This window comes from Stigmatopora argus, chromosome 6 (genome assembly GCF_051989625.1).
Source record: "Stigmatopora argus isolate UIUO_Sarg chromosome 6, RoL_Sarg_1.0, whole genome shotgun sequence".
Classification (NCBI taxonomy): domain Eukaryota; kingdom Metazoa; phylum Chordata; class Actinopteri; order Syngnathiformes; family Syngnathidae; genus Stigmatopora; species Stigmatopora argus.
In genome coordinates, this window is record NC_135392.1 from 2,500,981 (window position 1) to 2,527,679 (window position 26,699).

Genomic DNA, 26,699 nt, shown 5'->3' on the forward strand with positions numbered 1-26,699 from the left:
AAGTCAAAAACGATTGAGTGTAATTAGGATAGAGAAACAGGCGGACTGGAACTGAATCTGATTGAATTTTTTATTGTTGTTGCCAGAAATCTCTTTGGACGTACTGATAACCGTGGATTTAATCTACAAAAACTAATTGACTGCTTCCATGCACTTCCACTACAGAATTAATGTGCTGGCCACAAACTTAAGTGAACACGGTGGATTAGTGCGCAGAGGCGGAGGCTTAACGCAAGCTGTTGCGTTCGATGGCTCTCATGCACAAGATCTTTGCACTTCAATGTGTGGAAGTGTTTGTGTAGCTGTGTGATACACAACGGATAGTTGGAGCTAGCGTATCCTTAACATTCTTAGTGTCATTATTTAGTCAAAGCGTACAATGAATACGTGTGTTGAGTAAAGTGCAATAAATCTGCTTCCTGCTAACGACATTCTGTTTCCATCTCCATTTAATTAATACTGCATAATGTATTCCTCACGTATTGTATGCGTAAGACCTTTTCCATTATTATCCGAGCTCAGTCGTCGGTAATCCTAGCATCAAAGCTATGCTTGAAATGTTCCAAATGTTTTTTTTAATTGTAAATATTATCCTCTGCTCACTGTGTTGTGGTGATGAAACTTGAAAGTGAAATTAAAAAAGGAGAAAAAATACTTTGACAGTTTAAATGTGCAACATAAATACATTCAAAGCAAAAAGATTTTGATTTTGGTTAAACTGCATGCATCACACAACAGAATTGTTTCAAATAGTTTTAGTTACCGATGCATATTTACTGTGATACCTTGAGATAAGAGCTTAATGCGTTCCGGGATCGAGCTCGTATGTCTATTTACTCATATCTCAAATCAACGTTTCCCCTAGAAATGAACTAAATACATATTAATTTGTTCCCACCCTCTGAAAAAAACACCCAAAAAATGAATGTTACAATAGAAAAACATCTTTTTATTGGTTCAAATTCACCACCTACTCACAAAGTAACAAATACCTATCTAGTGGTTATGATATTCAATACTAAAACATGACATTACTCAGAGAAAGAGGCTTTAATTTAACTTTAAAAAGAACTTAGATGACTATACACAATTAAAAATATGTTTTAATCTTACGTTACATTAAATTTAAACCTTCTTGTGCAATAACCGAGGAAAATATATATGTATGTTGGGGCACTTGTATGTCAAGGTATTACCGTATTGAAAAAATATCAATATCACGTACTAAACACATATAAAAAATAATAAAAAATGTTGAATAACCATCTCTTTTACATTCTTGTTGAAGATTTTAAAATGTGAGTGCTGGGCTTCTTTGAGCAAGAAATACTGGCCTCTAGTGGACAAGAATAGTGCAAAAAAGAAAGATTGGTCTACAAATATGATTAAAATGATATATTTAAATATGAGGTAATTTCAGGTATATTCTATTATAGAGAGGAAGTGTTGGATATCTCTATTTTCTCATCTCAAGCTTAAATTAAATATTTCATTTTATTTATTTCAAACCATGACTGATTGTTTAAAAGTGGTTATGTGTCATTTCCAGGTATATATTAATATATATTCTGTTGATTAAATATTTTTTCTTTGGTGGTTTAAAAAAAATGGCACAGAAAATAATCCTGATCCTGTCACAACAGTGTATATTTTGAAAAATTGTTATGATGATTATTTGTATTAAATCTATTAATATTTTAAGCAGGTTGGGTCGAACTATATGAAACATACTAACACAAGTGTTCATATTTTTTCCACTAGATGATGCCAGAGTTACATCAAGGTTTTTAATCTCCTGAAACTGGGATGAGATCTTCCAAAAAATCATGTTTTAAATTCCATATTTTTTCCAAAGCTGCCAAAAGAAGTCAATTGATCTCCAAGACAAAATAAATAACCATCTTACTTATGGTTGTCAATCATCTTGAGGGGAATTACTCCCAATTTTTCCAGCAAAATGCAAAACAAGTGTCTGCTTATTTTGTGTTCTGGCTGTAATTTTGATCCGCATTAAAAGTGCCTTGAGATGACTTCTGATGTGGTGATATGGTGCTACATAAATAAAAAAAACATCTCGTATGCAGCCATGTTTTGATTCAAAATTCAATTGAACTGTTAGCATTCATATGGCATTTCTGAGAATTGCCCATTTTTGATAGATTGCATTCATGTGTGCCAGGAAAATGGTTTGCAATATAAACACAATGGACATTTCAGTAGAGAGTAAAAGTGGAAAAGGAATGGGCAAAAAAATAAACAAATTAAAAAAAAATGGTGGCTTGTCATATAGAATTACTCCATCACTCTGATCCTCCATTTTTTCTTATTTGCTTTTTGGAACTACGCAAATGCTCTCGAATATCCACCGAAGGTCAGATAGGATAACTCGCAGTGTAGGCGAAGGCCTATTATTAGGACAAACGAGAATAATTTTCTGAAGGTCAATTCCTTGTACGGAACAAACAGGACAACATTAAACTGAAACAGAACTCCAAAGTTTATATTGGATTGGATTGGATAACTTTACTCATCCCGTATTCGGGAAATTTCGTTGTCACAGTAGCAAGAGGGTGAGAATACAGACACAGCAAAATACACCCTAGACATAAATAGATAGGTAATAAGTAAGTTAATTAATAAATAAATACATGAATAAATATATAAATAAATAAGCATGTTGCTGATATATATATATATATATATATATATATATATATATATATATATATATATACGGATTAGAGCCGAAATGGGTAAAACGAAATGGATTTTACAGAAAAACGTACTTTTATAAAATCCCCTTCATTTTAATTTGATCCGTACTTTTATAAAATGATTTTATAAAAGTATGTTTTTCTGTAAAATCCATTCCATTTTACCCATTTCGGCTCTAATCCGGATCGTTTCGATCACTGGTAGCAGAAGAAAACTAAAAAAATATTTTTAAGTATGATATGCGCACACGCATTCCCCTTTCACCGATCCACTTTTTCACTATATACATATAGCGCGTCAGCAAGCAATGTACCCAGACAGTCAAACCGTTAGCATCCTACAGAATCTTGAATGTAGTGCATACTGATGGACCCTGTCCACTTTGGAGAAAATTTTAGGCTTTTAAGTGTACCCTATGTGAGTAAATATGTGCTGCATTGCATTTGTATGTTTTTTTTATTGCTTAATAAGGGGAATTGCAATCATTAATAAGGGGAGCAATTGGCCGAGGTTGACAGCTACGCAATAGGAGTCCATTACTCGTGGTGTGTGTTACATTGACACGTCACTTGTTGATGATATCACGAACAATCAGCCACGCCAAATGTGCGAAGAACCGCATTTGTTTTGGCTCCTCCTCCCCGACCTCTGACCTATTTGAACTCTTGGGAAAAGCGTTAGGGGCGTGTGGATGCGCCACTCTCAACCAACCGCAGTCTAAGTAGGTCAGAGAATGGCCTTGGGTGTCAGAGAGCGATGTACGAATACGACTAATTGTGTTTCACGGGATGTTGCCTCGACGGAGGCAAGCAAATTCCATCTGTTGCCAAAGCCTCTTCATGCTTCATGCCTGTTTAAGTCATTCATATGGTTTCCATTCGTTACTTGTTTTCGGACTTACGTGACAGGCACGCAAGTTGACACACTTGAGGGTGACGTGACAACACAAGTGCTTGCAGCTTAGAGACTTTTCCTGACTTGGAACAAAAAAAAAACACTGTAGTACTGACGACATTGGTTCATTTGAATGGATGCTGAATGAATTGAATAAGAGTTCTGATTGTGAAGTTTTATAATGTTTCGAAACTATCTCATACAGTAAAGCAGAGGTGTCAAACCCAGTTTGGTTGGCGGGCCACATTCATGGTGACCCGTTCTCATGTGGGCCGGACCATTTTAGATATAATAATTAGATTTTTTTTAAAAAAATGGATTAAAAGAACTGGATTAAAAGCCCTGAATATTCAATTTTTTTATAGATCTAAAACAATGTTTATTTTAGCTTTTTTAAAATATATTTTTAGATTTTACAAAATGATTTTTGAACTAAAAACACAGAAAAAATGGATTAAAAAATTACAATTATTGATTTAAAAGGCGGGAAATCAGGAAATTTAATATACATCTATACTCTTCATTTTAATTTGATCCTAAAACAGAAACTTGGCACTCATGATTTACTTTCCCGGGCCACACAAAATGATGCGGCGGGCCAGATTTGGCCCCCGGGCCGCCACTTTGACACATGTGCAGTAAAGCATACACTATAAAAGTGCATCGTCACGTTTTAAATGGTCATGCCATCCTCGCTCTCTGCACGACTGAATGAGAGTGAAATGTATCGAAATGTTATGTCTCCACATTTTTACATAATCGACTCAATTGCTTGTGTCTATGCAAAATGCGCAAATGCTTACTAATCAAAGACCATGTGTACGTTGAGGAGTTATGTGTAATGAAAGGTACTGTGTGTTGGATAAAAAGTTTTACATAATGGAGGGATAAGTAATGTGTGACAAAGTTTAAATTGGTAATGGACATTTCATGCTAACTGATAGCATTGAGAGTCATGTTATGAATATTTGACGACAAAAATGGGGAAACAAACACAGCTAGGCACGTTCTCCATCCTCTACAAAAATAACCAAAGCACTGTCTTTCTGGTCGCAACTCTCTCGTGTAATGTCTCTGCGAGCACTGGGCGGAGCCTTGCATTTTTTCAGTGTTTTTTTCCCCGTTAGTCAGTGCGAATGGCGGAGCTTGTTCGCTAATACGAGAGGAGTATATATTACTTCTTGTTGGCAAGTGGTGGTGCGTTATCCCTTTAAATTTGTTTATGTTACGAGTGCGTTGCCGTGCAAAAATTGAGATATTATAGGTTGCATCTGAAAGTCAGGGTGGAGGCGGGGCAAATAGAGCCAACCTGGGAGAAGAAAGGTATCAAAATTAGAATTAAGTTTAGTGTTAAGTCAGATTAAATTTATTGAGTGTGTCTCCATCATAATCCCATTTCATTTAAATTGGTTTATGTTATGTTACGAGCGCGTTGCCGTGCAAAAAGTCTCTCTTTCCCCCTGCGAAATCCGTATAAATTTAGTACTATTAAACACATTTAAGTATACTATTAAACCACTAGTTATTTGTTACTTTGTTAATAGATGGCGAATTAGAACAAATAAAATGTTTTCCAATCCAATATCCTGTTTTTGGTGTTTTGTTCAGAGGGTTGGAACCAATTAATTTGTTTTTCACCAGATAGTGCACAAATAACAGCAGACGGATAAATACGAGAAATTTGAGATACGAGTAAAATTCCGAACAAATATTTGCCTTGAGATACGAGTAAAATTCCGAACAAATATTTTCCCTGTAGATACGAGTAAAATTCCGAACAAATATTTTCCCTGTAGATACGAGTAAAATTCCGAACAAATATTTGCCTTGAGATACGAGACAGCCAGGTGGCCCAGACAAAATTTGAATTTATTGTAAGGTAAAATTAAAACTTAAATTAAGTGTTTCTGTATCGTAATCTAAGTTCATTCAAGTTAAATTTATGTTTATGTTATTTTACGAGCACAAAAAGTCGCTCGCTCTCATTTTAGTATTGAACATCATAACCACTAGATAGATAGTTATTTGTTACTCTGTTAGTAGATGGCCAATTAGAACCAATAAAAATGTTTTAACCATTGTAATATCCTGTTTTTGGTGTTTTTTTCAGAGGGTGGAGATGAATTAATTTGTATTTAGTTCATTTCGACGGGAAACGTTAATTTGAGTTACGAGAAAATCGACATACGAGTTCAGTCCCGGAACGCATTAAGCTCGTATCTCGAGGTACCACTGTATATAAATATTTTTTTTTTAAACAGGAACCACAACCAATTAGGAAGCGGCCTGAAGTTTGCGCTATTGTAGCCCTTGACTTTCATAATAACAATGGCACTCCTGCCCTTCAGGAAGTTGTTGCGACAAGGAAGTGACAGATCAAGGCCACGTTTGAGTTCTCCGCCAGAGCGTGCGGAGCGCCAACGCATTGACGGAGATCGATTCTCCCGTCGGCAGCTTTGACGTCACCCTCTTGAGGGTTTGGAGGCCTTTGCGAGTGGACTGGAGAGCCACTTGGGGTTACAGTCTAGTGCGCTAATCTTCACCGTTGCTTGGTGACGTGGGGCACTCAAAAGGGAAAGTGTCATTTGAAAATGACCTCCACTAGAGACCAATCATGTGTTCAAAAAAATCGGTGAGGTCAGGAAACTTGCACCTCCAAGTATGATAGGATCCCTCCTGCATTCGTTTGTAATAGCCAGAATAATTGCTAAATTGTTTTATTCCTTCAGCACATCTGCTTAGGAGGCAGGACAAATATTACGTCTAAATACACACGGGAAATTTTGGGGTTTTTCTCAACTCATTTTGGAAGACCTTGTAGTTATTTTTCAGGCTCTGGTGAACAATAAAACACTTTTTTGGGGGGGTATGGGAGCAAAATTCGCACCTAATTTGTAAGGGTTTTGTTTTGAAATGTCAACTGCTAACCTTTGTCTACGTCAGTGGTTCCCAAACTGGGGGGCGCGCCCCCCTAGGGAGGCGTAAAGAGAATTCAAGGGGGGCGTGAAGTCATCTGCTAAAAAAATGTTTAAATAGATTATAAGAATAATAAAATCAAAGAACTAATATCTGCCATTAAATACATGCAAAATATGATTATAGCAGTCACTCCAACAGTCCAACCTGTTTTCTATTAACAGAGATCTGTTTTCCTGAACAATGCTAAGAAATAAATGCAATAAAAAAAAAAAAAATTCACATGAGCAAAAGAGGAAGTGGGAGGGGGGGGGTTGGGGCGTGCGGGTCTACTGGAAGCAAGAAGGGTGGGCGTCAGGTAAGATAGTTTGGGAACCACTGGTCTACGTGGAGGTGTTTTCGACCTGAGTATCGGAAAGTGAAAAAGCCCGAGGCAGAAATTGAACAAGTAGGCAATTTTGTTTCAAGTTATTTTTGGGAGAACTCTAAGGTTCATCTTTTTTTTCCCCCGGGGTGAGTTTGCACAAATAGCCAAAAATGGAACAATCTATGCTAGACACATGGGTGGAACGATATTGTTTTATCTGCCTACATGTGTCAGATTTGGTGTAGTTTGGTTGGATTTGAAAGGTGTAAGGTCAGAGTAAACACAAATACATAAAAATAGGGTATTTCTTTCCTACCTTGAGTGAGGAGATTGTTTGTTCATTGCACTTACCTCAAAAATTTCGTTTCTGTATAAACAAGAGAAAAGCTCCTTAAATTTTGGTGTACATTATTAATAAGAGAAAAGCTCCTTAAATTTGGGTGTACATTATTAATAATAATTCGAGTAGAGAATGTCTTTTCTTTTATTATTAATGTTATATAAGGTCAAAGGCCCTGAGGAATTTGATATCACATCACTATTGATTGGTAGCTGCATACCTGTCGACCTCGGCCAATTGCTCCACTTATTAATGATTGCAATTACCGTTATTAAACAATAAAAAAATGTACAAATGCAATGCGGCGCACATAAAAGTCGAAAATTTTCTCCAAAGTGGACAGGGTGCCCAATCGGTATGCACTGAATTCAAGATTTTTCAGATGTCGCTGTAGGGTGCCAACGGTTTGACTGTCTGGGTACATTGCTTGCTGACACGCTATATTTAATTAGTGAAAAGGTGGACGTGTGAAAGGGGAATTCGGGCGCATATCATGCTTAAAGCATGACAGCACTATTAAATTCGAATTTTATTTAATCCCGTTTTCGGGAAATTTCTTGGTTGCAGTAGCTAGACAGACACAAGACACACAAGACATTGTAGACCTAGCTAAGAAACTGGAGCCCCACACGGTAAGTCCACAAGGTAGTCTGGAGGTTTTAAAGATCATCTTCCTTGCCTAGATCCTCCTAAATTGTCTTATCAATTTACAGCAGCAGTGGAGTCACTTAAATCTCCTAACATTACACAAAGAACACTTTGTCCCCACACAGACTTTACGTCGACAAGAGTTGAAGCCCCAGAAACCAAAAGTTTTCCAGTTCACGTAACGTAAAAACGAGAAAATGACTTGAGTCTTGTAACATTGTGACTATTCTAGATTAGATTAGAATTTTATTTCATCCCGTATTCAATAAATTTCTCGGTTGCAGTAGCAAGACATACACAAGACACACAAGACATTGTAGACCTAGCTAAGAAACTGGAGCCACACACGGGAAGTCCACAAGATCGGGACCTTCTGCAGACTGAAACTGAAGGTACCACATAGTCCCTCGATAGTCTGGAGGTTTAAAGATTAGTGGCCATGACGTTTTCGTCTGCTACCATTGACCGATACGATCCGGATTAGAGCTGAAATGAGTAAACCGAGATCGGTTTTACAAAAAACCCGTACCTAATCCCCTACAAAAGTTCTACACAATTTTAAATGATCAAAACATGGGAGAAACGTATCAATTTACAGGTATGTAGTTGTACCTGCAAAACAAAATCGGATGCTACTCTTTTAGTGCCCTCAGGGGGAGCTCTCAATCTGTGCAGGTGCTAGCGATAAAGCCTCGGAGGGAAGATTGTTGCACATGAACCACTCCTGGGCCATGTTTTTTGCCCCTCCCCTTCCATGCCGCGTCCTGAGTGCAGCTCGCTCTCTTGTTCTAGATATTAAATTACTCATGAAATATTTGCCCGGCCTCCAGGCCCGGTTTACTGCAGCTTGTTGCGAAACATCCACTTAGCCCCTGAAATGTCCCCCCCGAGAGTGGAGCGTGTGTCACCTCTCCCGAGGAAAGTCAATTTTTCCAATTTGGGAACGAGACATAAGAGGCCATTTCTGCTCGCATTAGCATCACGCCGTTCGACCCTTGTCGCCTCCCTGCAGCCGTACCTGTCGCCCTCGCCGTGACCGGAAAAGTACTGCTGTGCTACGACAAGCAGGATGAGAGCTCGAACATTGTACAACACAATGTGAGCGAGAAAGCAAAGCGGGAAAAAAAAATTAAACAAAAAAAAAGGCCTATCGCTCATGCTGTGTTAGCTTGAGTGAACCAGAAAGCTCCGCATCGAGCTCAGTGAACCCTAAAGTTTTTTTTCTTTCTTTTAAAGATACAGCAGCATTGTATGATATGAGAATGAGAGTCGGTCCAGACCGGTTGCATTTTTTCAGTGTTTTTTTTTTCCCCGTTAGTTATTGCGAATGGCGAGGCGATCGCTAATACGAGAGGATTATATACTACTTCTCGTTGGCATGTGGTCATACGTTATTCTATTGTGAGGACATTTGTGTGCATCATTTTTTTGAATATTTTGAAGGGAAGACAAAAGCAAACAACCCTCGATAGGTTGCATCTGAAAGTCAGGGTGGAGGCGGGGCCAATAGAGCCAACCCGGGAGACGAGAGGTATCAAAATGTCAAACTAAATTAGAATTAAGTTTAGTGTTAGGTTCGATTAAACTTATTTTTGAGTGTGTCTGCATCGCAATCCTAGTTCATTTAAATGTGTTTATGTTATTTTACCAGTGCGTTACCGTGCAAAAAGCCATTGCCAAGGACATTTGATGCTAACTGATAGCATTGAGAGTCATGCTATGAATATTTGACGACAAAAAAATGGGGAAACAAACACAGCTTGGCACGTTCTTCATCCTCTACAAAAATAACCAAAGCACTGTCTTTCTGGTCGCAACTCTCTCATGTAATGTCTCTGCGACCACTGGGCGGAGCGTTGCATTTTTTCAGTGTTTTTTTCCTGTTTGTCAGTGCGAATGGCGGAGCTTATTCGCTAATACGAGAGGAGTATATACTACTTCTCGTTGGCATGTGGTCATGCGTTATTCTATTGTGAGGACATTTGTGTGCATCATTTTTTGAATATTTTGAAGGGAAGACAAAAGCAAACAACCCTCGATAGGTTGCATCTGAAAGTCAGGGTGGAGGCGGGGCCAATAGAGCCAATAAAGGTATCAAAATTTAAAACAAAATTAGAATTAAGTTTAGTGTAAAGTTTGATTAAACTTATTTTTGAGTGTCTGCATCGTAATCCAAGTTCATTTAAATTTGTTTGTTATGTTACGAGCGTGTTGCCATGCAAAAAGTTGATTAAAAGGCATTTTATTTGTCATATTTGCTGACAAACTACGCACCTTCTATTTCACGATAACAAATATTTGTCGAAAGCACAATTAGAAAGAAAAAATTAGTCGCAGTCTAAAACTTTTGCAAACTACTCACTTAGATCATCCATTTTTAACATGGTTTTAAAATGTTAAAAATGTGCTTTTAGGAAGAAAAACCTCAGATAAAACCATGTGGTGCTGAAGCCTCTACAGTGCTTATTTAAATCAATTTATGTCTGCTAGCTAAAGGAAAGTGACTGGAGCATGAAGGAAGACGTTGAGGGAGAGGACGAGAGACAGTTGAGTTGTTTGACTGCGACTGGACGCCTTAAGTTATTCTGGTGTAGGCGCATGTCAAGCTGGCTGTTTTATCTGCAAGAAACGCGGGGTCGGCTCAGGGGAGCCGCTAGGGCTTCTACACCACACAAAAGATGCTAGACTCTGTTCATACAGAAATACCTTGAGATACGAGCTTAATGCGTTCCGGGATTGAGCTCGTATGTCAATTTACTCGTATCTCAAATCAACTTTTCCCATAGAAATGAACTAAATACAAATTAATTCGTTGCCACCCTCCGAAAAAAAACACTAAAAACAGGATATTACTATGGAAAAACATATTTTTATTGGTTCTAATTGACCATCTACTGATAGAGTCACAAATATCTATCTAGTGGTTATGATGTTCAATACTAAAATGAGACAGAGAGACTTTTTGCGCTCATAAAATAACGAACATGAATTTAACTTGAATGAACTTAGATTACGATACAGACACACTTAAAATAAGTTTTAATCTTACCGTACAATAAATTCTTAGTTCGTCTCGCCCACCTGGCTGTCTCGTATGCTCGTATCTCAAAATTTGTCTCGTACCTCAAGGCAAATATTTGTTCGAAATTTTACTCGTATCTCCAGGCAAATATTTATTTGGAATTTTACTTGTATCTCAAGGCAAATATTTGTTCGTAATTTTACTCGTATCTCAAGGCAAATATTTGTCTGGAGTTTTACTCATTTCTCAAGGCAAATATTTGTTTTGAATTTTACTCGTATCTCAAGGAAAATATTTGTCCGAAATTTTACTCGTATCTCCAGGCAAATATTTGTTCGGAATATTCCTCGTATCTCAAGGCAAACATTTGTTCGGAATTTTTCTTGTATCTCAAAGGAAAAAAATGCTCGGAATTTTCCTCATATGTCAAGGCAAACATTTGTTCGGAATTTTTCTTGTATCTCAAAGGAAAAAAATGCTCGGAATTTTCCTCATATGTCAAGGCAAATATTTGTTCGGAATTTTCCTCATATGTCAAGGCCAATATTTGTTCGGAATTTTACTCATATCTCAAATTTCTCGTATTTATCCGTCTGCTGTTATTTGTTATCTGTGCATGTGGTGAAAGCTTTAAATCTCATTATACTTGTATAACGACAATAAAAGCATTCAATTCAATGTTGGGGCACTCTTATGTCAAGGTATTACAGTACTAGAGTTGCAAACTAGCTCAAAGAAAAATGGAGGTGTTGAGATTTTTTTTTTCTAGCCAAAATAGTCAAAATGGGTAATGTTACTAAAAGGTGAATGATATTTAATACCATATTAAAAGATGTAATGCTTATTTGTTTTGATTTCTTAATTCGGGTTTTTGTCCCGTTTTTTCACTCGCAGATTATCGTAATGATTTCGGAATTTTTACACCGCCCCTTCTCCAACTAAAAGGACAGAATTTTGTCTCCAAAAGCAGATGAAGCAGACAGACTGAATTGAGGCGGCCAAGATTTCCCATATGTCCTCCATGGGGCCTCACCATGGCCGCTGCATCTTCACTTATGGATCGTAGCAAAAAATGTGCGAAGTCAGTCATCCGATATTATTGGCAGCTCATTCATGAAATCGCCGACCGTGGCGGGGACCGACGGGATGAGACGTGATGGTCAGAGGTCCTGATATGTTTGTCTGCATTGGCTGAAAACACCCAGCGTGCCATTTTGGATGGTGTTTGGATCAGGGATGTCATAGCAAGACACCATCTTGGACTACATTGGGATTAGCGCTCAGTCATTCATTCAATTCCACCATTACTTCCAGCTCATAAATTCACAGGATTTCTCTGAAAAGCAGTTGGATGGTCTTTCGACTAGAAAGCTTTTGAATGTTTTTCCGGCATTACTCTGATAATAATGGTTAGCAGGTGGGTCTTACAGTCAAGAAGTTCTGAGATTGAATCCTCCTGTGTAGAGTTGGTATGTTTGCGTGACATTTCTAAAAAGTTCATTTGTACTAAAACACACGGGACTATTGGAAAGGATCCGATACTCCAAAAAGAGTCGAATTGGGAGTCGATAGCGAGTATCTGATCGGGACGTCACTATGATACACTGAAACCAATTTAGAAGTATTACTGCCGTCGTTGAACTCTTGAACTCCTAGTGAAGCTTTAATCCCTCAGACTGATTTTAACGCACGAGTTGCAATTTGCCATGAGGGCGACGTGAGTTTGGAGGAAGCAGGCGTTTTTAATTTTCAGTAAATATTGGATATTTTAGCAGATGATGGTGTACTAGTCGCATACAATAACAAATGATGGAGGATATCACCAAAATTTGAATATGGAAGGAAGCCAGTCATCTGCACAATACAGTAATACCTTCAGATATGAGCTCGTATCTCAAGACAAAATTTTGATCGGAATTTTCCTCGTATCTCAAAGCAAAAAATTTGCTCGGAATTTTCCTCGTATCTCAAAGCAAAAAAATGCTCGGTATTTTCCTCGTATATCAAGGCAAACATTTGCTCTGAATTTTCTTCGTATCTCAAAGCAAAAAATTTGCTCGGAATTTTTCTCATATCTCAAAGCAAAAAAATTGCTTGGAGTTTTCCTCGTATCGCATGTCAAGAAAAAAATATGCCCCAAAATTTCCTTGTATCTCAAGGCAAAAATTTGTTCGGAATTTTCTCGTATCTGAAGGCTAAAAATTGCTTGGGATTTTCCTCGTATCTCAAGGCAAAAATTTGCTCTGAATTTTCTCGTATCTGAAGGCAAAAAATTGCTCGGAATTTTCCTCGTATCTCAAAGCAAAAAAATTGCTTGGAGTTTTCCTCGTATGTCAAGAAAAAAATATGCCCCAAATTTTCCACGTATCTCAAGGCAAACATTTGCTCTGAATTTTCTCGTATCTGAAGGCAAAAATTTGCTTGGAATTTTCCTTGTATCTCAAGGCAAAAATTTGCTCGGAATTTTCTCGTATCTGAAGGCAAAAATTTGTTCGGAATTTTATTCGTATCTCAAGGCAAAAATTTGCTCGGAATTTTACTCGTATCTCAAGGCAAAAATTTGTTCAGAATTTTACTAATATCTCAAATTTCTCGTATTTATCCGTCTGCTGTTATTTGTTATTTGTCCACTATGTCGTGAAATCTTTAAATTTCATTATACTTGTATAATGACAATAAAAGCATTCAATTCAATTCAATGTTGGGGCACTCTTATGTCAAGATATTATAGTCCTAGAGTTGCAAACTAGCTCAAAGAAAAATGTTGTGGCACTCGTATCTCAAGGTATTACAGTACACCCAATAGCCTTTAACTGCAAATAGCTGCGCTCATTCAGACATGTTACCACTAGTAGCAAGAAACCTCCAGGCTAACAAGCCATTTTCTTGTGACAATTCTTGGTGGAAAAAAACACTTGACCGAATTCACAATCACAGCTAAACATTTTGTATCTCTCTCCAATAAAAAAAAAGTTACAAGACTGATCATCCTTAGCAAAATTCACATCAATCTGACCTTTCCACCTACTTTGAGCAACCGTGAGACTCTAACTAGGGCAATCTTGCCCCGAATTGACCAACAGCACAATTTTGCGGTTATGCATAGGGTGAATTATTTACGCGTCAGAGACCGCAGCAACCCGCACAGGGCGGGCGGGGGGCTATCATATGTCCCCAAGCTATTGTGTTCCCTGGCGAATAGACACAACATACATTTGTTGCCATACACATTTAATGGTTCAGCTAATCCAGTGGCGCACGGCCATTAACGTACAGTGCAGTCTGATGATAGGATAAAGCACTGACTAAACCTGCTTGTCCCCTTATAATTTATGAGCCACAACTGGAGCCAGATTAGACCTGATTGGATGGCTGGTGCCATATGTGACCTACAAAAGCAGCGCTTCGGTTTTGCCGCGTGTCGGGAGGGGTCAGCGAGCTCCCTGGGCAAAGGTTGCCATGGGAACGACCTCTGGATGTTCAGCTCGCACATCTCAGGGCAGAATTATCCGGGATTTCTTCCCGTCAGGCCGCTCTGCTTTCTGCTCTACTTCCTCGCTCTCATTGGCCCTTCTCACGCGTGCCGACACCCCATACGTGTCATGCATACGATGACAACACCAAGCGTACACACGCAAGGCAAGTGATAGGAAAAAAAATGAAGGCGGGATGTGCAATTAAAGTGTGAAAAGCTCAGTGTAGAGTCCTAATTTAGCGAGAAAGAAAATGACGCCCAGATTTGTGAAATGATATTCATTACTCGGTCGGTCGCCTCGGCTGAATGTCGTGATGGCTTTCTTAGGCCCGCAGTTACGTTCTGCAGGGTCATGATAAATAAATGTTGTCTATGGAAAGAAACTTTCTTGCCATGAGACACCAATTCTGCTCATGTTCATATTTATTCAGTATTTTTCCTCATTATTAAAGTAGTATTAATCATTTTAAATGGTCATACAACACCCAGTATTTAAATATGAACTGTGTGGATTTGATTGGATTGGATAACTTTATACATCCCGTATTCTGGTAATTTTATTGTCACTGTAGCAAGAAGGTGAGAATACAGACACAGAAAAATACGTTTTTGACGTAAATAAGTAGGTAATAAGCAAGTTAGTAAATAAATATCTTGATAAATATATTTATTTGTTAACTTACTTATTACCTACTTATTTATGTCAGAAATGTATTTTTCTGTGTCTGTATTCTCACACATATATAAATAGATAAATAAGCATGTTGCTGCAAGGTTTGAAAGACTTTTTAAATTTTGGGGGGGGAAAGAGGACCTCAAAATATTAAATATTTTGTATTATTAGTATAAGTATGCAATATAAAAAGATAAATAAGCGTGTTGCTGCAAGGTTTGAAAGACTTAACAATTTTTTTTGAAAGACTACCTCAAAATATTGAATATTTTGTATTATTTTAAAGTATGCAAATCACAAATGTGTCCCAAAAAAATGAGAAATAATGTTGAAATACACCCCAAAAATGAAAATGCTTGCCAGTGTAGCCATTTTGGGACGTTAGTTATTATAACTAAAACCTGCTGCTCTTTAGATAAGTTGCACTGAAAATGGCCAATGCAACACAGCCAAAACAATATTAAAAATTTGAAACCTCCTCCCCGAGACCAGATGTCTGTATTAATATTCCCACGACTGATCTGTGAGAAGGAACATGACAGAAACGCAAAAAAAAAATTATACATATGTTTGCATCTCTCAGGGGCAGCCAAAGAATATATTGATTTTTGCGCCGTATTTTTGTGTTCTGGGGTGATTCCACATCAATGATTTAAGCACTGTAGAGATTTTTTTTAATTAAATAATATACTATTAACATGATGATATCAAAAATAGAAGGAATTACCTGGTAAAAAAATAACACCTTGTCACGGTAACAGCAAAAACTCTTAAAATACAGACGATAATAAAACGCAATAGACTTGAAACAACTCCAAAATATGAGCTTCCTTAAATATTACATTGATGCATTCTTGATTTTCTGTCAATTGGAAAAAAACGCATCAAAAAGTCACTTTTTCAAGGGTGTACTGAATTAGTAAAATCGCTTCCCGTTAGGTTTTTGCAAAACATTTTCACCGAGCAACAAGCAAACACGTAGCACGAGTGATACAAAAATCCCGCTGCTTAGACTTTGTGCTCGACGGGGCGTAAACGCAAAAAATCAAAAGGAGATCCCGTTACTAACTTATTATATTGCAAAGAACAGGGGAAGAAAATATAATTGGATCCCCATGGAGGTTCTCAGTTTCTTCACCAGCTTCCTCTTAGGGTTGAGGTTAAGTACAAAGGAAATACAATAAAGAGCTAACATCCCTGGAAGCGGCGAGCATGTTAAATCAAGCATTTTTAGGATTTCCAACTGGGAAAGTACCTCCGTATCACATGTAGATATTAGACTATGGTGGAAAGATTTTACCTGGTGGGGTTAGCATTTTAGTTATAGCAACATTTGAGGAAAATAATGCCAATACAGTGGTACCTCGAGATAAGAGCTTAATGCATTCCAGGACTGAGCTCGTATGTCGATTTTTCTCGTAACTCAAACGAACGTTTCCCATAGAAATGAACTAAAAACAAATTAATTGGTTCCAACCCTCTGAAGAAAAACACCCAAAACAGGATATTGGATTGGAAAAACATTTTTATTTGTTCTAATTCGCCATCTATTAACAAAGTAACAAATAACGAGTGGTTTAATAGTAATAAAATGTGTTTAATAGTACTAAAATCAGACTTTTTGCACGGCAACGCGCTCGTAACATAACATAGAAAAATTTAAATGAACTTGGATTATGATGCAGACACACTCGAAAGTAAATTTAATCTAACCTTACACTAAACTTAATTCTAATTTAGTTTGACATTTTGATACCTTTCTGTTAGAATTATTATGGAATATTCTATATGTGTTGTAAGCATTTTTAATAAGTAATAAGGCATTTTAATTACTTTTGTATAAGACTGGGACAAACTCGAGGTCACCCTGCTGGCTCCAGCTTGTTGACATAACACCTCACCCTCCAAGGACTGTTTACTGGGAGATCTACGAAGGACTCATAAATTGTTTTGTCTGGGACACCGGCAGTTTACCTTATAAAGAAATTATTATGCTTATACTGCAATTCTTACGCAGGTGTTTTTCTTTCAATGGCAATTGTTTAAATCAGATTACCTTTGAATGTTTTGGTTATGTGCCGCTAAATGTACCGAAGAGTATGCCGCTCGTCAGAATGCACTGTGGACTAAGACGGCGTCGCATAGCATTTTCCTTGCAAGTTGTAAGCAGAGTTTGTTGAAAGATGTTTTTCCTTTTTTAATTAAATATTACTAATAATGATTTAAAAGGTTTGAATCATTATTCCAACATTTCTTCTCCTGGGTTGGATCTATTTGCCCGACCTCCACCCTGACTTTCAGATGCAACCTATCAAGGGTTGTTTGCGTTTGTCTTCCCTTCAAAATATTCCCCAAATGATGCACACAAATGTCCTCACAATAGGATAACGCACGACCACTTGCCAATGAAAAGTAGCATATACTCCTCTCGTATTAGCGAACAAGCTCCGCCATTCTGAACTGACTAACGGGGGAAAAAACACTGAAAAAATGCAAGGCTCCGCCCAGTGCTCGTAGAGACATTACACGAGGGAGTTGAGACGGGAAAGACAGTGGCCATGATGTCTTATGAGCAGCTTCTTGCGTCCGCTATATCAAAATGGTCTCGTATCTCAAGATAAATATTTGCCCGAAATTTTACTCGTATCTCAAATTGCTCGTATGTCGAGGTACTAATGTACTATGACTATGCCACAAAGGAAATGACTTGGCTCAAAATGTCCTTTTTACATATTAAGACATAAAAGTCTTTCTAACTGAGGCGCTTTTTCTTTTTAATACAATAGAAGCCAATCAATTAAATAAAACAAAGACATCTCTTTGTAAACTATCAATATTTACATGACCGAGGCACTGTTTGTGGACCCTGCAATTATTTTATGTACATAAATTGATTTGACGCTTTTCTGTACACTGGAGAAATGTCAGCAGAATTTGTGAAAAGGAAAAATAAAGACTTTGGAGCTTTTTAAAAGACTAAATCTGTCGCGTGGGATAAGGTTTTGCTGTCAATGTGATCGTCGACTTGCTGGAACAAGATATAAAAGTGATAAAAAAATGTTTTTTTCGAAAAACTGCAGCGTCAGCGTGTAACTAAACACCATCATCAAGTTTATGGACATTTGAAAATACAACCGAAAGCTACATCAGTCAGTTAAAGTAGACCGTGAGGAAAATGCAACAAAGCTTTTTTTGTTGACGGCTGTCTCTGTTGGTTTGGAAAGCAAAAACATTCCTCTCACGTTCAGCATTATTTTCATTTCGGAGCCAAATGCTGCAGTTTAAAAAAAAAAATCAGTTCCATGAACAATATTAGATGCTCAATCACATTTTTTTTAAATTTCATTTGCATCTTTTGTCAGGTTTGACAAACAAGTAGATTGATAATATACATACGCATTTTTTATGTCTAGTCTGTGGTGTCACATAGTGTTTTATTTTCAAGATTGCTTTTGATTGTTTAAAAATATAAGGGTGTATTGTTGTTTTAAAAAAAACAATTAAAAAATAAATAAAATCCTACTTGAAATTGTGCTTGCATTTGTTTGGGAGTTGATAATAACAAAACACAACTAAAACTATTTTCCATTTAATTAAATCTACATCCCAGTCGAGTAAAATTTGGCTTTGTGCCATTAATGATCGATTTAACACCTTTATATCATTTTTTTTTTATTTCCATGTACATTTTAAGTGACGCATATCCGACCTGCATTTTTATTTGTATTAGTTGAGCATATAGTTTTTTTTTAAATATAAGATATCTGTGTACAATAGCAGCTTTTATTATGAACAGAACATTTCCAAAATGAGGTAATGCTTCTCATTTTAATCATTATTTTTAAATCCATATTTGGATGACGCCGGTTCACTGCGTTTGTTTCTATTTACACTCTCATGATGCATTTCCGATTTGTGACACTTAACAACATTAAAATAGGGAATCAATAACCATATCCTGCATCCAAACAAATAATGACACACCAAATGAAGTCCACAAAGTCCTTGAAAATTGAAATGATCATTTTTCCCTCCCCTAAACATGAGTTGAAGGTATTACAGAAAATGCTTGAATTGTTTTAATAGCATTAACTGGCTAGTGAACATACAGCGTACAAAGAGGGTTCAAGTTCAGAGAGTCAAATTCTTTTTAATCCGGTAGGGCTGCTTATTTTAAAGTCGTTCACAGAGAGAGAGAGAGAGAGAGAGAGAGACACCCTGGGCAAGGATAGCCGCTACTGACGGCTTAAGTGACAGCTCTTCTTTAAGGCTGGGTCACCATGAAAGAGTCTAGTCCTCGAATACCCCCCTATCCCCTCCCTGCATAAATAAATACACACATACACACAGAAGTCTAGAGTACAGAAAGTAAAAGGAATCCTCTTAGTGATAGAAGGCCATTGTGCACCCCCAGCTGTTGCTTTCTGCATGTAAAAAAATATCCCTAAAGTTTGAAATGAATTTGACCAGAGATATTATTCAGCTTTACTAGCACATTGCGTAAGGATTTTTCGTCAATGGATACAAAAAAATTCAATTTTTTTTTATATACATATGTAAAATAAAATAGCTGTCAAGTTATACATTGAGATTTTTTTTTGTGTTCCCAAAAGATATCATTTATCATTTATTAGTATTGTTAAATATAGGAGAGGACTCTTAAGGCCCCAAAATGGTATCAAATATGGTATCATCACAAAGTAATAATTTAAAAAAAATCAAACCAATAACTAGTTTTAATAAGGACAGTTAAAAGTTAACTTGAAATTATTTGTATTGCACATTTGTAGGATTTAGGCACAAATTGTTTTTATGTAATTTAATATGGGTTATTTAACAATTTTTTTCTTATACTGTACTATTACTGATAAATGAAAAAAATTCAAAACTGCAGGCTTAAAAAATGTATTTTGGGAAAATTACTGACGCTATAAAAAGGGAAAAAAATCCTCATAAGAATTGTATAAAAGATAATATCTAAAAATAAGAAAATCCAGACAACCATTCATAATCAATATAAATGTAACTATGTTAAGATAAATATTTTGCTGATCAAAATGTCCCCGATGTAAGCATAATCTTTTAGAAATAATATTGTTTTGCTACATGTGAACATATTAAAAAGTGAATAATAATAATTTAAAAAAAACATTTGCGTGAGCCTGTACGATTACATATTTTTTTAAGGTTCTTAATCGTGTCCTTTTAAGATAAAGAACATATGGCAAATTGATGGAACCCAAAAAAATACCAATATTTTTTTATCCGCGTGGTCATTGTTTGGTTATGAGAATTATGTATTCACAATTTGGGCATATTTCCATTACCGCAATATTAGATAAATGGTATATAGTACATGATTTTTGCACGCTGCCTGATTTTGATGATCTGCTGATACTGAGTCCCAATCCAATACCCCGGAAATGTATTAATTATGGCAAAAAAAAGTAGTAAATCCAAATATCTTTTGTCTACTAAATTTGAATAGAGCAGCCGCTAAACTATAATCATACAAAATGGCGATTCCACCAAAGCATAAAAAAAAACCACAAACCCCATTTTATAGTTGTGCAGCACCAAAATAAGGCTGCAAAACATTTTTTAAATATTGTATTTTACATAAATAAACTTGGTCACCCAAAGAAAAAAATTGAACTATTTTAGTTGTGTTTTGTTGAACATTTACTTTCATTTTTTTTACTTCAAGGTTTATTTAAAAAAAATAAAAGTCTGTATAATATCCCAAAAATTTGCATTATACTTATGGATCATTTAGTGACCATAACTCATTAACTACCATAGCAAAACATTTTTTAAAACCCCAGATCTTTTTGTAACCAACTCCAATCCTCTAAAATTGACATGATTGGTCCCGATTCTCGATCCGATTCCTGATTGAGGACATGCCTAATTTACGGACACTGATTTGTTATTGGGTTTTAAATCCTTCTAATGAAATAAGTGTCAAAATTCTGTCTTCTCTCACCTCTGCTGCCACATTTTCTAATCAAAACATCTCAAATTGCATAAGCTGCACTGCTTCTTTTTCATTTGGCATAGGAGAGATAACATCAGTTATTTTCTTCCCGTCAAAACACTCCGATGATCCCTTTTAGCTCGGGTTCCCCGTTGAACCCGGCACGACTCGACTCGGACTTCTTGCGAGAGAACGTGATCTTACGGGAGGTTAATCCTTTGTTTTTCACCCCGCTAACTGATTGCACACCTTCGGGTGTGAGTCACTTTGTGCTTCTGATGTCGCCGGATGGCTTTTAAGGAGCCCAAATCAGTTCCAGTCCAAAAGTGGCTCTTGTAAATAACTTGGAAATTCCACAGGATGAGAAAAAGCTGCTGACCCACAGGAAGTCTGCTTAAGCGCCTTTAAATTCATTCCTAAAGCATTTGTTTAACCTCTATGGATTTTCTTTTAATTTTCAAATTGATTTAAAGCCGGCCAATTTAGTAGGATAGAAAAAGTAAATTGTCTACCTTAAAATTCTCAAGTTCAGGTAACTAAATATCATACAGAAGTATTTTTAAAAAAAATCATACTATTAAAATACACAGTTAGAAAATGTTTGGAATAATATTAAGTCAGTTTTCACGTTGAAAATCGAGATTATTTTAGATTTTTTTTATTTTAAAGAAACTCCTCACCCAATAGACAAATGCAAGCAGTTCTATTTTTAAACTCTAGGTGTCAGTGTTGATGCAACAACACACCTTTTTGCTTTTTCTCCTCGCGCTTTAACATTAAAATAAATTCCAATTCATTTTTCATACTCGTCTGAAAAGAAATTACCGGCAATATTGCAATGAATTGATCTTTTCTTAATGTGTTTTTCTAATTAAGGTGAAAGGAATTCTTTTATATTGCCTTGCTTTGTTGTTTTAACATGCCTCAATCTGTAGATATAATTGGAAATATTTCACGACCACGTTAAAGGACTGAATGAACTTTTAAAAGATGCCAAATTGAGTTTGCCATTTTTCTTGCGAGCACATTAAATAAATAGAAACGGTTATAATAACTGCTTTGCAAGTATTTCCCACAACATAATTTGAAAGAGTATAAAAGCAATAGTCATTTTCCTCATGCTAATTTATTTCCCCATTATCCAAAGTTTGAAATCTCAGTGCAGTTTTTGTCATCTGTCTTGCAAATAAAAAGAGTATTTCTTTTGGTATTTGATGAAAATACAACATTTCAAAACCGCAGTCATGGATTAGAGATAATTTAAAAAAATCATATTGACTACTGACAAATATACAAATAAAATCACTAAATAAAATAAAAATCTAGCCTAGTGAAAGCTACTTCTTAACAGTCAACATTAAACAACAACAATATCCATTGTTTCCATGGAACTATTATTAATATTAAAACTATAATGATGATGAAAATCCAAATCTTTGCATTTTTTATGAATATTATATCATGCATCCAATATAAATAAAATATACGATGCACTGTCTGAATGATTAACAATTAATGATGAAACGCAAGGGTTACTTTGCTAAGCTCAGATGATGCAATTTACACTTTTTTTTTTTGCATAGTTTACATTTTTCTATGCTTTTACACTACTTTTAGAACTGAAATGTTGCATTTAAACGCATGCAGTCTAAAGGCAAATATATCAGCAGCTAACGTTAAAGGCGTACCTTTATTGTTATTCCATTGTTTTCCTTTTTGGATGGTTTCCACATGGCATGACAGGCATTCCGACTCCAGGAGGCTTCTTTATTTTTATTTATTTTTTTGGGTCCACCATTTTCCTCCATCTGTGCCCTCATCACCTGAACGCTTTTCCAAGTTGAGTTATTCAAGTGACCTGGAAGCAATTCGGTGGTAACAACACATTAGTGAGGTTGAATAAAAGCCAAATAGCATCCAAAAAAAGTTGACTTTGACAAATTTGGAGCATTTACGTGCCAAATTAAAGGGGTCGTATATGTAACTTTTACTATAAATTCTCTTTTTTTTTTAAATACGTCATGTAAAATATTAATCTTTTACACTAGGCAAAAAAAAAATACAAATGGAGTGAATAAACCTGAAATTTTAGTACTCTTATGTGGTATTACAATTCAATTTGTAAATGAATGAACAAGAATGCAATTAATTCTACATGGGTTTCTTTTCTGGTGATTGCCTTATAGAATTGTGGATAAAAACACAGTGAACACGGCCTAGTTTTCATTATGTGCTGTTATTATAAGATGAAAAACTGATGAGATTTTTGGGGAAATCTGATTTAGGCCCATATTACAAGAGCATTGCTAATCTCTACTGCTAGTGGGGAATTTTAACAACGAGGCCTGTCTGGTCACGTGAGGAGCTTCAGCCAATGGGAGTGTCAATCCCAAGGTTGAAATTAGTTTTTTTCCCCCATCAGATATTTGAAATCTCAATTTAATAAATGTAAATACCTTGCACACTACAGTCTTTACACTAATATTCAAATTAAATATGGCTTCACTTCGTGGTAAGTCATTTAAAGCCAATATTTTACTCCCAAAATCATGGAAATTAAAAAAAATGTTATTGTTTGATTATTTTCTCATATAAACAGTGACAAAAAGAGTTTAAAAAAACTTGTTTGGATTGTATTGTTACAAGTTTTATTTTCCCAACAGTTTTGTTTACATCAACAAAGGCAGGCAAAATACACGCAAAACCTACTAAAATTAAATAATCATAATCAAGAATGCGTTTTTTTTAAAATTATTTTTGGGGTGTTTAGAAGTGATTGTTAAAAAGGTAAAATAGTATTTAGGGTGATTTTCTAAACTTTGGCAAAAGTTCTAACTAAAATAAATAGTTGACGTAATTTAGGAAAATACGAAAACAAACTTACATTGCTACTGCACCTGTTACTCCGCAACTCCCCCAAAGAATTCATCGTAGATGACAAAAAAGGCGCATTAAACGCCATGATTTGTGTGCGTCCATCTTGAATAGGATGCACGTGCACTTTTCTCATTTAAACCAGCCGTGAAGTATAATAACACAAAACTAACGGCTTGGTAAGACGATGTAAGTTCTGGAAGGACAGTCCTTTCCTGGTTGATTGACAGCTGGGTGAGAATAACATTACTAGGAAAGGGTAAATTCTCTCTCCAGGAGACAAATTGAGTCATCATAAAGTTCTATTATATATTTTCATCATCTAATTCAATAATTAATAAGATATTAAATTGGTAATTCAACAGAATTATTACTCTAAAATATGAATATTGCTTATTCGCGATTATATGTCACGAGGTTTCCCCCCTGCGTCTGTGAGCGTTTGGTCTCGCCCAAATTTGGTCCAGATTTGAGTCGCTCGTGTTATGCTATCCGAGCGTGCTCTGCTGGAGGTGAAGGACCGCCTGGACCCTCTCCGCGTCGGGCTGTCAATGGCTTTCTGGACCTATTTAATTTGAATGCCCGGAGCCGTTTTTGACTGACCGCGACCATGGATATTCTATGGATATTATGCACCTTGCCGATCGCAATCGCTGTTGAAGGTAAGATCTCATCGCGCTTTTAAAGAGCCTCGCGCATCCTCGTGCCGGCGTTTGACGATGCCAAATGTCCCACTGTCCAAATTGTTGATATGATCCGAGAAGACAAAGACACGAAACAACGTTAGTATGTATCAGTTTTAGTAGATTTTAATTTATTTCCTTTTTTTGGGATGGGGGATGAAAGTGGCTTTCAGTGACACTGTTCAAAGCGGACGGAATCCGATGAAGAGGAGGATGATGATGATGGCGGTAGTGACAACGATGATGATGATGATGGAGGGACATAAACATTCCGAAGCATCCTAGTTTTAAAGCTACAGTCGGGCTATTTTAGTCGTTTAGTTGTAACACGATCGGCTATTTTTATCGTTTAAGTTGTAACACGAAAACGTGCATAAATTCGCAAAAAGTTGCTTATTTTGTAATCATCGCGGATTTCTTGTTCAAAACATAGACAGGGGACTAAGTAGTTTTGCAAGGTATCTAGTTTTTAATAATGGCTTTGATGCTGACATTTGCACGTGGCTGTTTACTAGTGCATTTTATACACAGCTATTCTATTTATTAAATAATTTGGTGTGTTCTATGTACACTTAGATGATAGGAATACGGGGGCATAGGGTTTGGAAAGAGTAACAGCCTTCACTAAGGAAAACATGATTTATCTAACAAAACAGTCACTTTGTTAGAGTTCAAGATCAGCTTTGAGGGTGGTGTAGGTGTAATGTAATGATTAATCAAAAAGCAAATAAAGTCATGTTTCCACGCATTATAGTCTCTCCTAAAATCACTAGTAATTTGCAAATTTTGACAGGGTGTGTAAACTTTAGAGCAGGCTATGGTTTGGATGAAATGATGATTACATTGGAAAAAACAGCCATGAAAAAAAGTATAAATATATAAAATCGCCTACTTTCCTGACTTTTTATATCTATGCACTGTTTTCTGCAAAAAGTGTGATTACTTGATGGCATTGTTTTAATTTCAATCACTTTGCTAATGCACAGATATGTTTATTGCCAAATGACGTACCGTAAAATATACACGGCATAATTTAGCATTATAGTACAATGGAATTCCATTCAAGTTATTGAACCTTATTTTAAAAGATATGGCTTGTCAAGAAAATAACAATCAGTAAAGGATATAGTGAAAATACATAACTATAATTCAATTAATAAGCATTAACATGCAACAAAGTTATGACTAAAAGGGGAAAAAAATCAAAATAATAATTAATTATATATTATCATGGGTAGTTTAGCATAGAGATGTTAAATTGCCCATTTTATTGAAGGCGTGTCACCAAATTTGCAGCCATGTTGCCATAAATTGCAAGAAAAGTTCATTTTGAGTTTTTAATTTTTTATTTATTGAGCTGTTACCTCATGATAAAGGAATAGGACAAAAATACGAATTATGTTCGACCAAATTACACAGTTGGTGACGTACTCTGTAACGGTCATCAGAAATGACGACAAGAAATTCCATGTCGTTTTATGAATCGCCTATTTCGACATGGAACCTCACAGCGTGGGACCACCAACCCGATTTTTTTTCCAGCCAAGGACACTTTCACCAATGGTCCAATGAGGTAGCAAAAGATGGCTTACGTATGACAAACGAAGAGTTGAAAAAGAGGTCAGTGGCGCTCTAATCCGAAAAAAGTAAGGAAAAAAAATCCCAGCATGCAATGGGCTATCGTTGACCTCTTTTGGGATATGATTTAATATCGTTGTGTAGAAGTTTAGCCACTAGATTTCGTGTTTGTAAATCGGGTAAAATTCGTCCGACTGTTTCCTACGTTGTCGATCAAAACGTAAAAGAAAAATAGGCGCTAGGCTACATTTCACCTATGATGCTAATTTTCAATGTTACAAATGATCTATTAAATATAAAACTTTCTTGAATGAATAGGTCCATAAAGAATCAAATATTGTTTTTGTTTTATTATATGGTTTTACGGTTTAAACATGCAGTAAAGTGACCTGTCAAAAAATTCATATTTTTTTCGGGTCACGGACTATTGACATTTTTTTGTATGTTAAAGAAAGAATTAAGGAGTTAAAGGTGAATTATTTATTTTTTTGAAATATGCCTGCAAGAGAAGCGATGTTAAATAACGTATCGTTTAAT

General features: G+C 36.1%; 2 protein-coding genes across 5 annotated transcripts in view; one reads left to right on the plus strand and one right to left on the minus strand.

Moving 5' to 3' along the window:
* lactbl1b (lactamase, beta-like 1b) overlaps nucleotides 1-24,070 on the minus strand; it is a 40,771-nt gene extending 16,701 nt beyond the window's left edge. Inside the window, exons 1-2 of the mRNA XM_077603219.1 lie at nucleotides 23,912-24,070; nucleotides 22,716-22,885 (exon numbers count right to left, since the gene is read on the minus strand). The gene's annotated coding sequence lies outside the window, so the exon portion shown is untranslated. The remainder of the gene's footprint in view (nucleotides 1-22,715; nucleotides 22,886-23,911) is intronic.
* Nucleotides 24,071-24,407: 337 nt separating this feature from the next.
* The window catches only part of ephb2b (eph receptor B2b), a 166,259-nt gene continuing 163,967 nt past the window's right edge, over nucleotides 24,408-26,699 (plus strand). For all 4 annotated transcript variants that reach the window (XM_077603213.1, XM_077603215.1, XM_077603214.1 and 1 more), the window contains exon 1: nucleotides 24,408-24,563. In XM_077603213.1, coding sequence (XP_077459339.1) covers nucleotides 24,512-24,563 — 52 coding nt within the window. In that variant the 5' untranslated portion in view covers nucleotides 24,408-24,511. The remainder of the gene's footprint in view (nucleotides 24,564-26,699) is intronic.